Source organism: Brachycentrus maculatus, unplaced genomic scaffold (assembly GCF_059751285.1).
Source record: "Brachycentrus maculatus isolate JH-2025_06_01 unplaced genomic scaffold, ASM5975128v1 h1tg000147l, whole genome shotgun sequence".
Taxonomy (NCBI): Eukaryota; Metazoa; Arthropoda; class Insecta; order Trichoptera; family Brachycentridae; genus Brachycentrus; species Brachycentrus maculatus.
The window spans coordinates 679,711-695,503 of record NW_028280900.1 but is presented as its reverse complement, the minus strand read 5'-3'; the positions used below and the strand labels follow the sequence as shown (position 1 = coordinate 695,503).

The following is a 15,793-nucleotide window of genomic DNA, read 5'->3' as shown; positions in this document are numbered from 1 at the left end:
GGCCAAGGTGCGCTGAGGCTGGAGCGCTGACGCGTCACGCGTCACGCGCATCAGCGTCACGCGCATCAGCGTCAGCGGTCTGGCAGTCAGCATCCGACACGCTCGTTTGGAGACGGCTTCGACAGTCTCGACACACTTAAAAGCCAAACCAAACTCATACAACACTCTCGATCTTCTGCTTCATTATCTCTTCTTACATTTTCATTACATCTCATCTTACATCTTCACAAACATGCTAAATTGCATCAAATCAATAATTTTATTTTAATTTATTTTATTTTCACGTATGTATTAAATGTTCAATCAAACACTGTTTTTTTGAGTCTACTAAGTTGTATTTTATTAACTTTATAAAATAAGGCAACTTTGTTTTGACCACTTTTTATTGGTACACTTTTTCCTACCGGTTTCAACAAGAACCTTGTCGTCATCACGGCTGTCCAAACTTAAAACACAGTAAGGGACATTTTTTTGTAGTAAGTTTTTTTTGCATTTTTGGACTAAGTAGAATCAACTTAGTCAAAAATGCAAAAAAAACGTACTACGAAAAAAATGTCCCTTACTGTGTTTTGAGTTGGGACAGCCGATCAGGGTATATGTACTAATTCTAAAACATTGAAATACTTATAATTACCCTTCCCTTACGATACCAAAAACTTCCACGCACTCCGTACACCATATGAAAATGTGATTTTGATTTGAAAACGGGAAAAAACTCCTAAATGTTGCTTTTATTGAGTATAGCCCAGCGGATACGTCCACTCCGGACGACAACATTGTGAGCTACAAATGGTGCAAATCGTCCAAAAGTTGTTTTATTTTATAAAGTTTATAAAATGTGCCACAAAGTAAATGCGAAAAACATTCAAGAAATGTATTTTATTGTTTATAAACACATTAAAATCAATTTTGTGACAATTATTTCGCCTAGTTATGGCATTTTCAAACGAATGTAAAGATCAAATGGACTGACGTAGATGTATACTAAAAAAATCAGTGTTTGATTTAACATTTAATATGTAAATTAAAATGGAGTTCTACAAATTAAACGCAAAATCTATAAAGAGATTGGTAGTTAGTTAGTTCAGTTAGTAATCTAGATCCGTTTCCAACTCGACGTTGGCCGATACTCAGACGCCTCCACAACCCGACCAGTACAGCAGACAGACACGGAACAGCTCCAAGGCGTTTGTAGAAAATGATCAGTCATCGAATTTCTCACATGAAATGGGGGCATCTAGTAGCAAATTAATTCAGTATTTATTTCAGTAGATTTTTCTTTTTTTAATTAATCTTTTACTTAGTAAATACCACTTTTCTTAAAATTTACTGTGACACGTGTTCCCACTGATAAGCAATAAAAATAAAAAATAAAAATAATACTTTAATAATAAATAAATAAAAATAAGGAACATCTCCTATCCCCTCTTCAACCTTCATCGTCCCAAGGACCCAACTTCACATTTTATAATCAGCTTCACATACGGTGTTTGAAAATGATGCGGAATGCATCGAAACACGTGTCACAGTAACATTAATTAAAAATGGATAGATTTTACCACAAAGTGACTGCCGAATCAATTCATGAAATTAGAATTTTCTAATTTAGCGAGATCACACCAAGCAGAGTCACCCTTGGCCACTCAGGAGTGAAGTGGTCCTTGGATGACAATTGCACTCAGTCACCTCCTCGTGAGGGGTCGTGAGGGGTTGTGAGGGGTTGTGAGGGGTTGTGAGGAGAGCGAGGGGGAGGCTGTGATCAATTTTACCCTTCAATATCATAAAAGAGAAATCAGGGAGAGAAATATACTCCACCGACTAAACGAATTTTCAACGATTTAAATGTACACAACATTTTGAGTGTGTCCAAATACTTGTTACCAAAATCTGGATTATCTCCAATCACAGGAGTTATTTTCATATTATTTTTTGACATCTCATCAAAGATGAAGAAGAATATGGAAGTCTGTGCATTTACGGGGCTGACGACCGTCATAGGCTGGTTTAAGTGATCACTTTGCACACATGTAACATTCACCAATTCTACCCATTATTGACAACCACACTACTTAAATTCTTGGAAGTTCTATATATTATATACATATCGCTCACTCTTTTCAAGAACGTCATATATCAAAAAACTTGATTTTTCGGGAGATCGTTTTTAAACATTAAAAATATAATAAAATGTATATTTATCAAAAATAAATATAAAGCCACTTGTTGAATTTTTTAGTGTGCAACAGATCTTTTTAGGTAAAACCTTAATGTTTTTTCTCCATTTGAAAAATATTTAGTATATTTAAAACAATAATTAAACAATACCTTTTCTTCGAAATGCAAAAACAACACTTTCTGCCCTGTAGCGGGTAAATATTAAGTTAAAAATATGACTCTTGCTAGGATATAGTACATTTTCTGGGCATTCCGAAAACATGCACAACTGAAAATTGACGATTTTTGATTTATGACGTTCTTGAAAGGAGTGAGCGATATGTAAAAATCTTGAAACATTGTTCTTGAATCACTAGAACTTCACTAGAGACATCTATTAGTGAGATGTGATTTAAATGTCAGTATATAAATTTTTCTACTATTGCCATCACGCCGTTTTCACTGCAGGGGTAGGCAGAGAGGAATAAACCCTACATTCTTATGTTCTGACATACACTCCTAGCTTTCTTCACATCCATACATCTAGTCATACATGCCCTACACGTAGACCATTAACACTACCATATTGTAGGTTCTGATTGATCTGGTCGTGCCAAGTCTTTTTCATACGTCCTCGTTGTAGAAGAAGAATAAGGAAGTCTGGGTATTTATAGGGCTTATGACCTGCATAGACTGGTCAAGCGATCCCATTACACACATTGATTGCACGGGAACTATCCATGATTGGTTTAAGCAAGCTTTTATTTAGCAGAAACACATTTATTAACATTATGCAAGATATTTGATATACAAGGTACATACGTACCCAACGATTATTACGACTCCTGACCCGGCAGCTCTCAAGTATTTGACATACCTGATTGTGCCAGGTTTTCCTCGGTCTTCCTCTGCTTCTTTTTCCAACTACAATCGCCTCATAAATTTGTTTAACCGTTCTTTCCTCCACACACATTATAATCCACATCTGTAAAAGCGCCCTTCAGGTAGTTTTGTTTACGAAAATAGTGCTATATAAGTTATCCAAAATTATTATAATTATTATCTTAACTGAATTATTTTACATACTAGGAAACGCCTGAAAACACGTAAAAATTACTCATAAGTGGAGACACCCAGATTCGTGAACATAGATTCGAACACACCCAAGATCTTGAGAAAGCTAGTATTCGTGTAATTCGTATGTCTAAGTAGGAAAGTTTTAATTATGTAAATTGTCAACGAAAAGTTTCAGAGATACGGCATTGCATTTCCGGTACAGTAAACACGGATTCGGAAGCAGACTCCGCGAGCCGGAAGAGCCGTCTTCCGACGTTTGTCAAGTGACGTCTTCATTCCGCTTCCGCGGTCGGCGCGTGTTGCACGCGCCGACTCTGAACTCAACATCTGAATAAACACAATAGGGTATTATCACTCGGGAGGAATATCTAATTTAACATACTCAACCTATAAAGGGTTATGTAAGACTCGTTTGGCGTTTATAACACCCGATATAATCAATATTTTCATTCATCATTTTCTTTTGCAAAATTCGCCTTCGTAAAAACGGTGCTTTCTTAAGTTGATAATGACTGACGTCACAGTAACGATGGACTTATTTCAATATTGGTGACATTGCTAAATTATAGGCGGCTCTATTTGTTGATGTCTATGGTGCACCCCCTCTCCCTCCCTCCCCTCCCCTCCCCGTTCATATTATCACACAAATGGTAGTGGTAAACAAACAATCCACGCTACTACTATTATAACTCTATAAAGCAGAAAAAAAGACATTTTAAGATACGCCACGTAATACGTCACGTGATACTATTTCGAAACATTGTGCTTGAATCACTAGAATTTCACTAGAGACATCTATTGCTGAGATGAAAAAAGATTTTTTATTGAACAGAAACTTTCTTTTCTTTCATTTGTATGTGAGGTTTGAATCTTGCATTTTGATCACATACATGAGAAACGCTAGAAAACATCCTTTTCATTTTATTATTTAAGCTCATAATTTTACCAGTTAATTTATTTACAGCATTTAGAGTGTGTGACAATAAAACAACATCATGAGAAATCCCTATTCCATACGAGTATGTAGAATGACATGCAACATCTCATTGTTGACGATGCAACTAGTTAGTTACACATAACGAGCGAATTTTCAATTACCAAGTTAGCGTCGCTATTCTGTAGCGAGCGGACTATACGGCGTCTGTAGCGCGCTGCGGGCGGCGGAACCGCAAACAAATTGCTCGCACGGTATACTTTATTCGCTGCATAAAGGCGAGGCACTCAATTAAATTAATCAAACATAAACACCTTGAGAGATTGGCAAAAATGCGCTTGATAATGTATGCAAGATATGAATGAGTAGTAAAAAGAATGGTGTATATTGGCAAAATACTATTAAAAGAAACGATTTTTATATCGCTCACTTCTTTCAACAACGTCATATATAAAAAAAAAACGTCAATTTTCAGTTGTGCATGTTTTCGGAATGCCCAGAAAATGTACTATATCCCAGCAAAAGCGGCATATTTTTAACTTAATATTTACCATACCTGCTACAGGGCAAAAGGTGTTGTTTTTGCACTTCGAAGAAAAGGTATTGTTTAATTATTGTTTTAAATATTTTTCAAATGGAGAAAAAACATTAAGGTTTTACCTAAAATGATCTGTTGCACACTAAAAAATTCAACAAGTGGCTTGATATTTATTTTTGATAAATATACATTTTATTATATTTTTAAAGTTCGATCTCCCGATTTTGTTATATTTTTAAAGTACGATCTCCCGAAAAATCAAGTTTTTTGATATATGACGTTGTTGAAAGGAGTGAGCGATATATGCACATCAATACATCAATGCACATCAACCCTCAATTCTGTAGTTCTTAAAAAAATATTTAATATTTTTTTTTAAGTACCTAATATTTTTACATCTCATACATACCCGCCGCTTGTTCCTACTTCTAACCTGATCAATTTCAAGTATTATACGTACATAAACTTATATCAAATGTAATATTTATACTGTACCAAATTCAGAATCAACATCGCCACATGAAAACAATCTACAATATGTCATTAAAATGTTCGATAAAAAAGAGGAAAATTAATTAATGTAACAATCTTTTTAGTTAGCTAGTTGACGTTCTCTGTCGGGACAATTATTTGAGTTTGTATTAGAGCTTCCTTGTTTGACGTTGCAGTTTGCACTGCATTACTTCGATACCTTGACAACAAGGGATCCTTACAAAATACCGAGTCGGATTTGCATGCCTTTCTACCCCCTGCCCTCTATTTCGAGACGTTGATAACGTTATGTGTTTCAAGCTGAGCAAAATTACTGTAGAAAGTGTACCGAGCACCTCCCCGAGGGGGTAGGCAGTAAGCAGTAAGCAGTAAGCTGCAGAGCTACCCCGAGATACCCCCGAGGGTGGCGTATTCTATGAGTCTGGCTTTACGGTCGGTTAAACCCATTCAGACGGGATCTACGCTACGTCTTGGGGAGATATTTCAATGGCGGGATCGCGTTAGATTATTACATATTTATATGAAGAGATTAAGTGAGAAAACTCCGGAATTTGAGATATTAATACAGATATTTGCAACAAAGCCCACCCCTAAATAGGATGAGAGGTACTCCATGCGCATTCAACCTCAAAAGTTCAACTTTCCGTGAAGACGTTATATTATTATATATATATACTTACTCTTTGATCATTTGCTAATTAATTTTATAATAATTTTGGATAATTTATGTAGTACCATTTTCGTAAAATACTACCACTTCACTGTGATTTTGTTGAAGAAAAGGATATTGTGGAACTGCTTTAGGAAACAAATGGATTTTTCAATTAAGAAAACTTGTTCTTGAATCACTAGAACTTTACTAGAGACATCTATTGATGAGATGTAAAGAAGCTTTTTACTAAGCAGAAACTCTTATATTAGTATGTGAGTCCGAATCCTAGATTATAATCACGCACATGAGAAACGCCAGAAAATACCATTTTCATTTTTATTATTTAAGATTATAATTTGACACAACCAAAATGTTGTCCAAATACTTGTTCACAAATCTGGGGTTTTTTCTATACTTAAGAGCTATTTGTATATTTTTTGACATCTCAACATAGATGGAAAAGATTTGAAACTGGATTTCTAGTTTTTTTCTAAGGGTAAAGGCCTCTTCCATATACTTCTGTTTGTTCCTAGACATCGCTCGTCGTGAACTATCGATTCGGCAATAACAACGCTAGTTACCGTTATTGTATTATCTTCAATATGCCGCATTAGCTTCCATCGTCTCCCTCTCCCCAAAGCCGTAACGTCTCTCTTTTCTCCCTTCATATCGCGCACATCTACCCGGGCTGCATGAGTGTGGTAGAGGTGTATCGCACGGTGCATACAGATATTATCCTCGGCTCTGCCCGACCGAGTTTCTCCAGGGTATGCTTGGCTACAACAGAGACTAGAAAGATTCTGTATTTGATCACGCAATTTTATCGGTTGTATGATCGATAATCCTGAAATTATCCGGAGCATTGGTCTGTATGTTCCTGAGACATAGATTTGTCGGCATGGATTGTTACAGGAACATCTGACGATGGTATGCCTGTAGGAATAGCTACAGCTGTGCTCAACAATATCGCGCTGGATATCGATCTGTTCTATGTGTCTGAATTAGTATTCCGAAGTGGAATTCTTCTATATCTTTAACAAGAGTATTCTTGCTTATTTTCGATTTTTTGTGAACGCATTAAATTTTAGTTAGTGAAGTATACGTTCTTCTTCCTGGCTACATCCCAACTTATCGTCTTTGTAGACTGCTGGGGTCAGCTCTCCTCGTCCTCAGGTTATAGATCAATCTGTCATGGACAACGTCAAGCTACCCGGGCTCCATAAGTGTGGTAGGGGTGTGTCGCACGATGCATACAGTTTACATGCATTAGCCGATAACCCCTTGGCTGCGGATCCCCGCAGAATTTCGTACGTGCGCCGCCGCCGGCGGCACCGGAATGGTTAATCGTGCAGAATTAATTCGATTACGTTGTGAATTATCGCATATTTCATGACTTTTGACATTTTTACGCTCAAAGCGAAAATTGTGCAGTTTATCATATTTAATTAAATGTGCGCAAGGACCCACTTCACACGTAATTTTGATTAAATTGCATTTAGTAATTAAAGCACTCAATTTATTTAATTATTTTTCATTCATTCAAACCCTTATCAGCACCCTGAAGGTGCATAGGGCACTGCATCATATAAACACGGTGTTATCTTGATCGTTAACACACGAAGGAAAGGTGATCAGCCTTCCGCTTCAGGTACCAATCCAGGGTAATATTGAATAAATATTAGAGTGAAAAAACACTTATATTTATTTGATCCCCCTGGAAATCGAATCCGGGACCTCTAGAACGGTAGCGGAGCGTGCTGACCATTACATACGGAGGCGGACATTATTTTTAAAAATGAAATTGCGGCGCTGAATTATTTTTACATATTTAAAAATAAAATAAAAATAATATACGAGTATGTAGTTACAAGAGTATTTTTTTTTCGAACATTTTTACCTTACAATCTTGAAATTAATAACATATTTAATTTAAACACAAAAGTGAATGCCGACACAATAAAAAGAATTGATGAACTTTCTTTGATTTTGTTTTTTATTTTATTCTTTCAGACCGAGATTGCAAAACGCCTCAACGCCATCATAGCCCAGATCCTCCCTTTTCTAAGCCAGGAACACCAACAGCAAGTAGCCACAGCTGTGGAGAGAGCTAAACAGGTCACCATGCCGGAACTTAACGCAATAATCGGGGTAAGTTGATAGCCAATCATAATTTTTCCATAATTTCGTTAAATTACAGCCCTACGTACGTGATACGCGCGTTTTGTCTGCTATTTTCCGCGCTTACGAGATAGAATTTCCCCGTATCGAGACTTCCATATTCTTCTTCATCTTTGATGAGATATCGCTCACTCCTTTCAAGAACGTCATAAATCAAAAAACTTGATTTTCCAGGAGAACGTTTTTAATGTTTAAAAATATAATACAATGTATTAAAAATAAATTTCAAGCCACTTATTGAACTTTTTACTGTGCAATAGATCTTTTTAGGTAAAACCTGAAGGTTTTTTTCTCCATTTCAAAAATATTTAGTAATTTTAAAAAAATAATTAAACAATACCTTTTCTTCAAAATGCAAAAACAACGCTTTCTGCCCTGTATCGGGTAAATATTAAGTTAAAAATATGCCTCTTTTGCTGGGATATAGAACATTTTCTGGGCATTCCGAAAACATGCACAGCTGAAAATTGACAATTTTCGATTTATGACATTCTTGAAAGGAGTGAGCGATATGTAAAAATAATATGAAAATTACATTGTCATTAAATACATACAATAAGGGTTGGTACCACGACGTTTTTCCTACTAGAACTTCCGCTGTTAGGCTTTTGTTTGCCTCCATTCCCAGCATTCACCAATACTAACAAATAAAAATTCGGAAATGAAGCGATTAAAAAAAACACCCCTTGTTTTTTAAACGCAATGAAATATGTCTACACATTCGTGCAGTTATCAAGCTTAATATTAGTATCGACATGAAATTGGATTTCTCTCGCATTGACTGTGTAAACACTATTCTCGGTATAGGTATAGGTAGGGTGGGTGCCTACCTAGTAAACAAGAGTGGGATTAACTCCAGTAAGTACGCTCCCGATTTTTCGTGGTCCGATTAACCGGGAAGCGGATTATCCGAGACACTTGAGTCATTGAAAAAATATTTTATAAAAACAAAAATATTTCACAATAGTGCTTATAATGTCGTAACACGCGTTGAGGGCTGAACGCATTTGTAGTCCGTAGTGAAGGAATTCCGGCAAATCAAAAAACACACTTTATGAAAATGTACATACTATTACAAGAACCAATATACCCTTCAAACAAAATCTAACATATACTTCAATTTTATTCTTTTTTCTTCTTCTTCAACCCTTATCCACATCCCAATGGTGCATAGGGCACTGCATCATATAAACGCAGTGTTATCTTGATCGTTAACACATAAAGGAATGGTGATCAGCCCTCCGTTTCAGGCACCAGTCCAGGGTAATATTAAATAAATATTAGGGTGAAAAAATCAATTCATTTGACTACCGCCCTGGAAATCGAACCCGGTAACTCCAGTACGGTGGCCAAACGTGTCAACCATTACACTACAGGCTGAGGTGGTTGGAGACGTACCAAAAATAAAAGTTGCCGAAAACAAAGTTTTATTTATTTCATAAAGTGTATTTTTTAGTTTTGTATGATAATAAATAAATAAATACATATAATGGCAAAGAACACACCACAGTGCGAATGGTGGTGCATTATGTAAAACGAGCCCACCCCTACACTCAACCCGGCCGTGATTTTTGTTTTGTTTTGTTTTTCGACGCTCAACATCCGATAATTGAACAAACATCGCTTTTAATTGACAACACCGAGGCCGGTCGCCATTTTGCTGTAAACAACACGTGCATATACATGATAGAAAAATATACCGCGATCGAAAAACCCAGTTACTTTTTTGTCCGCCTCCGTAGAGTAATGGTCAAAACTCTTGGCCACCGTACTGGAGGTCCCGGGTTCGATTTAAAGGGGGGTCAAATAAATACAAGTGACTTTTACACATTAATATTTATTCAATATTATCCTGGACTGGTACCGGAAGCGCAGGGCTGATCACCTTTTTTCCGTGTGTCAATGATCAAGATAGTATTGCGTTTATATGATGCAGTGCCCTATGCACCATTGGATGCATATAAAGGTTTGAAGAAGAAGATTTTTTGTGCAAGACAAATTTATTCCCGTGAGTTTTTATTCCTACAATTTCATTTCTATCATCTATTATTTTTCCATTATCTATCTTTCTTTCAATTAACTTAGCGTAAAACTTCGTACTTTCTCAAATACCACTTTTCCCGCGAATATCTCCGTGTATCCTAGATACCCGTTTATTCCGTACTTAATGACTACATCTGTTAGGAAATGAATTTAAATTTTGAGTGGGTCCAAATACTTACAATACAAAATCTGGATTATCTCCAATTACAGGAGTTATTTTCATATTATTTTTTGACATCTCATCAAAGATGAAGAAGAATATGGAAAAACCAGCCTTTGACGGTCGTCAACCCCGTAAATGCCCAGACTTCCATATTCTTCTTCGTTTTTGATGAGATGTCAAAATATATTATAGGGGGTTATTATTTTAAATTGTATTTTTACATTTGAACCAACGGAAATGACAAAAATGAGTCATTCTTATGGAATAAAATAACAACGTATTATTTTATTCTGTAAAATGCAGTTCCACCAAGAAATGAAGTGCAAAACTTAAATCTAATGAAAAGAGTCACTATTACAAGTAAATGAAATTTTCCATCCTTAAATTTTGCGATGCTTATCTCGACGTTATAGGGGGGGTCACTGTTTTAGAATATAACAGATTTTACTCCAAAACGGATTATTAAATCTTCCGCACGGCCGTTGAAACACTCGAATTGTTTGTTCAGTTCCAATCGCCGTGTTTCATAGCGCCACTTAACATCCAATACCGTAATCATTAAGCAATTTTCCATTCCGACAGAGAGCCCTTGAAACTTGCCAAGCGATGGCAACAACACACAAACCTCCCCCTCGAACTCCCAACCCCTAAACGTACACCAACCAACCCCCAGCGTTCGGAATGCGAGAACTACGTCGGTATCTGCTAATTGGCGAAATGAAATTGTAAAGTGAATCCCTCAAACGAATGTTCGGCAAAACGATGTATGGTGAAATAAGGCAATAATGTATTACATTATTTTTTGACATCTCATCAAAGATGAAGATGAATATGGAAGTCTGGGCATTTACGGGGCTGTCGACCGTCATATTCTATTTTAAGTGATCACTTTACACACGTGTAACATTCACCAATTCTAGCCATTATTGACATCCACACTACCTACTCAAATTCTTGGAAGTTCTATATATATGAACCAATTTAGAAACCTTGTACTTGAATCACTAGAACTTCACTAGAGACATCTATTGGTGAGATGTAAAGAAGCTTTTCAATAAGCAGAAACTCTTACAAAAAATAATATGAAAATAACTCCTGTAATTGGAGATAATCCAGATTTTGTGAACAAGTATTTCGACACACTAAAAAAGTTGTAAATAATGTATTAATATTATCAACATTTGTCAACCTGTAAAAAGATTAATGGTCTCGCAATACCATGATAATGAATTCTTCCTTTCCCCGAAAATGAGTATGCATAAGTTTACGCACCTACATGCCCCATTAACTATTGTTGTCTCCCGTAAATTATCACTGCACATGTTAAAACTATTACCTAAGTGCTTAGAATTGTATACATATCGCTCACTCCTTTCAAGAACGTCACAAATCAAAAAACTTGATTTTTCAGGAGAACATTTTTAAAGTTTAAAAATATAATACAGTGTATTAAAAATAAATATCAAGCCACTTATTGAACTTTTTACTGTACTACAGATCTTTTTAGGTAAAACCTGAAGATTTTTTCTCCATTTGAAAAATATGTAGTATATTTAAAAAAATAATTGAACAATACCTTTTCTTTACGAAAGTGTTGTCTTTGCATTTTGAAGAAAATGTATTGTTTAATTATTTTTTTAAATATACGATTTATTTTTCAAATGGAGAAAAAACCTTCAGGTTTTACCTAAAAAGATCTGTTATACAGTAAAAAGTTCAATAAATGGCTTGACGTTTATTTTTAATACATTGTATTAAATTTTTAAACTTTAAAAACGTTCTCCAGAAAAATCACGTTTTTTGATAAATGACGTTCTTGAAAGGAGTGAGCGATGTATATAATACATGCAATACAAAAGAGATTGATTTAAACAAAATAAAAAAAATATATATGAACAAAATACACATTGCAACAATAATTGTCAGATTAACATAAACAAACTGTTTTATTCTCGTTATAAGAGGTTCCACTATATCCTCGTAATAGAAGACATACAAATATAACAGTTTCCATAGACTATGAAGAGGTATGTGTTGGAATCCCCCACTCACTGTCAAGTAGTTAGCAGCACCCGACGAAGGTACAGCGATGTTAATTACCGCGCGTGTATTATTCAGGCTTAGTGCAAGCTGCCTTGTACCTACTTCTCACCTTCACCCCCTCCCTTCTTCTATCTCGGGGGAGTGTGACGTCACAGCAGGGCAAATAGCCTTATCGCTAGGGCATTTTCCACCTTTTTCAGTATTTCAATAATAATAAACAACCTTTAAAATTCGATCTGTAATAAAGCAAAAAATTCTAAGTTTTTTTCCACTTTAATTTTATTTTTCTAGTGACTGATTTTCGTCGTTTTGATAACACAAGTGTGATGATGGCGGTAACGACAAAACCCGGTCACTTGTCAAATAAAATGAAAGTGGCAAAAATTATATAGTTGTCGTTTTTATTATTTATATTAAATGCAGTTTCTCTAAGAAATGTCAGACAAAATGTAAGAATAAATGCCCAGACTTCCATATTCTTCTTCATCTTTGATGAGATGTCAAAAAATGATAAGAAATGTCAGTACAAAACTTAAATCTAATATGAGTATTTGAAGATTCGAATCTGGGACTTTTTTATATGTCTGATGATTTAATTTAAGTTTTAGTTGGTAATTACTATTTTTTAAAATCAATTGTGACACGTATGTCAATGCATTTCGCATCATACGGTATTTGAAAATGATGCGGAATGCATCGAAACACGTGTCACAATAGATTTTAAAAAATTATGATATAACTAACTAACTAACTAACCATCACGCCGCTTCCCCGCAGGGGTAGGCAGAGAGAATCGAACGCCACACCACTCTGTCTTTGCAAACATTCTTTGCCTCTTCTACATTCATGCATCTCCTCATACATACCCGACGATTATTACGACTCCTGACCCGGCCGCTTTCAATTATTTGACCTACCTGTTTGTGCCAAGTTTTCCTCGGTCGTCCTCTGCTTCTTTTTCCAACTACATTCGCCTCATAAATTTGTTTAACCGTTCTTTCTTCACTCATACGCTCCACATGTCCAAACCATCTCAACGCACCTTTCTTAATTTTATCGATAATGCTTATCTCAGCCTTACATTCTTTCCTTATTTCATCATTCGAACATCTATCAAACATCGTTTTGCCACACATTCGTCTGAGCGATCGCATTTCGACTGCATTCAGTCTGCTTATTAATTATGATATTTTCCATGTAAAACTTGAATTATAAGTGAATAGATATTATCACAAAATGACTGCCGAATAAATGTCTTCAATTATTTTTTTTTATTTTGATAAATAAAAAAACTTTGTTTTTTGATCCACTCACATTTTTATTAACAACCAACTAGTTTCCAACAGGTTGTTGCCGAAACTAGTTGGTTGTTAATGAAAATGTGAGTGGATCAAAAAACAAAGTCTTTTTATTTCTCAAAATAATATATCAATATGATCCACAAAGTTAATGCTTTCAATATTCAAAACATATTATTTTTTTAATGAATTTTTCGCTTATAATTTTATGTTGAATTTCGTGTGATTTTTTCTCATTCTCAGTGCGTTTTTAGATGGTCAAAATATATTTATTTATTTATTTATGCACCTGTGATTAGTGCATCCGATTTGTGTATAGTATTTACTAATGCATCCCACAACTTTAGTTATTATTGTGACGTTTTTGCAAAGTGCCACCAGGTACAGTACCTAGATGCACACATGACACATATATAGCCGCCCAGTACATGCACACACAACACAGCCCCGTATGTTGGCACTCGAGCCGGTACTATCGGGAGTAGGTACTCGTGAAGCATGTCTGCATTTTACAAGAGCTACTTACACATGTATGGGCGTTGCGGGGTTCCCGATGTGGGGTGAGCTAAAACGTGTTCGTGCGGAGTAATTTCGTGACGTACAAATGACGTCAATAAGATGCTCTAAAATTACACCGTGTCATATGTTACACGTATAACAAATTATTCGCACTCGACACGAAAAACAGCCCACAAACTTTTTATGATTTAAAAATTATTTTAACCGAGTTTTTTTTCATTGTAGAGAGGTTGGTATATTACCTTCCAATAACTCTTTTTTTTCAAAACCATGTAATTAGTTCGAAGAAAAACTTTCAATGCAGAAACGGTGTTTTAAAAAAAAAAATTCGTATAATGAATGGTACATGGATTTAGAAAAAAATTACGTTCCGGCTTAACGAATTTTGGGTCTTAACGTTCAAGAAATGCTTCGATCGATCAATGATACATTGCCCTATGCACCATTAGGTGCGTATAAGGGTTAGAGAAATAACATATAACACTCTAGACCTTCACTTACGGTAACGCCTGAGACGGATAACTCTGATATATTTTTAAAATTTTAACTTTGCGATATCCCTTCGGAAAATAATGTGATAAAACTGTTAAATTAAAGTATACGGGGTGGGTTTATAAAAATTACGGAGTCGTTAAATTATGAACACCCTGTTGGCGCGAAAGTGCACCCGTATATCAAACAGAGCGCCCTTAAGTGCGAAGCTCTCCGCATTCGAGCGGAGGTGTGAATGTTTGCATGCAGCTGAATATATGCATATGTATATGTATATGTATATATATATATATATATATATATATATATATATATATATATATATATATATATATATATATATATATATATACATATATACATATATACATATACATATATACATATATACATATATATATATATATATATATATATATATATATATATATATATATATATATATATATATATATATATATATATATATATATATATACACATATTGTCCACCTTCGTAGTGTATGGTCAGCACGCTCGGCTACCGTTCTAGAGGTCCCGGGTTCGATTTCCAGGGAGGGTCAAATAAATATGTGATTTTTTCACCTTCATATTTATTCAATACTACGCTGAACTGGTACCTGAAGCGGAGGGCTAATCACCTTTCCTTCGTTTCTTAACGATCAAGATAACAGTGCGTTCAAATGATGCAGTGCCCTATGCACCACCGAGTGCGGGTGAGGTTGAAGAAGAACATTTTTTAAATTATATTTTTGACGAACATCGTGAATAGTAACCCTGACAGGTGTTTAATCAGTTTAAATCACGTAAATAAGCATTGTTTTACTTCACATTTTTTTCATAAACAAGTTTTTCTTGCTCCTGTATATTGTGATACCCTGTGTATACAAAGTCGGTACATAGACTCAACATACCCTTCTCTGTTCAATCCGAACGCAAAGCAGAACTGTAGGCCATTATTATTTTTCAGGGAAATGTATTTCCCGATGTTCGTCACGTGTTTTTCCCTAGTCTAACATGACAACCGGCGAACTTTACGTAATACTGTAAACAGGGTGAATACAATATTTGTTTTATTTTCATGAATATTGACGTGAAGCGATCCTGTTTTCTCAACGTCTGTTACATTATACTTTGATTTATTCAGCAACTAGTTGTGGAGTCGATATGGGGGTAGAAATGTGACAGCATTGCAGTTTAGTGTTGGGTT

General features: G+C 35.4%; 1 protein-coding gene across 2 annotated transcripts in view; it reads left to right on the top strand.

Annotated features, from left to right (window-relative positions):
- The window catches only part of LOC148308797 (protein groucho-like), a 273,991-nt gene that overhangs the window by 148,469 nt on the left and 109,729 nt on the right, over window positions 1-15,793 (top strand). For both annotated transcript variants that reach the window (XM_088261036.1, XM_088261037.1), the window contains exon 6: window positions 7,858-7,995. In XM_088261036.1, coding sequence (XP_088117162.1) covers window positions 7,858-7,995 — 138 coding nt within the window. The remainder of the gene's footprint in view (window positions 1-7,857; window positions 7,996-15,793) is intronic.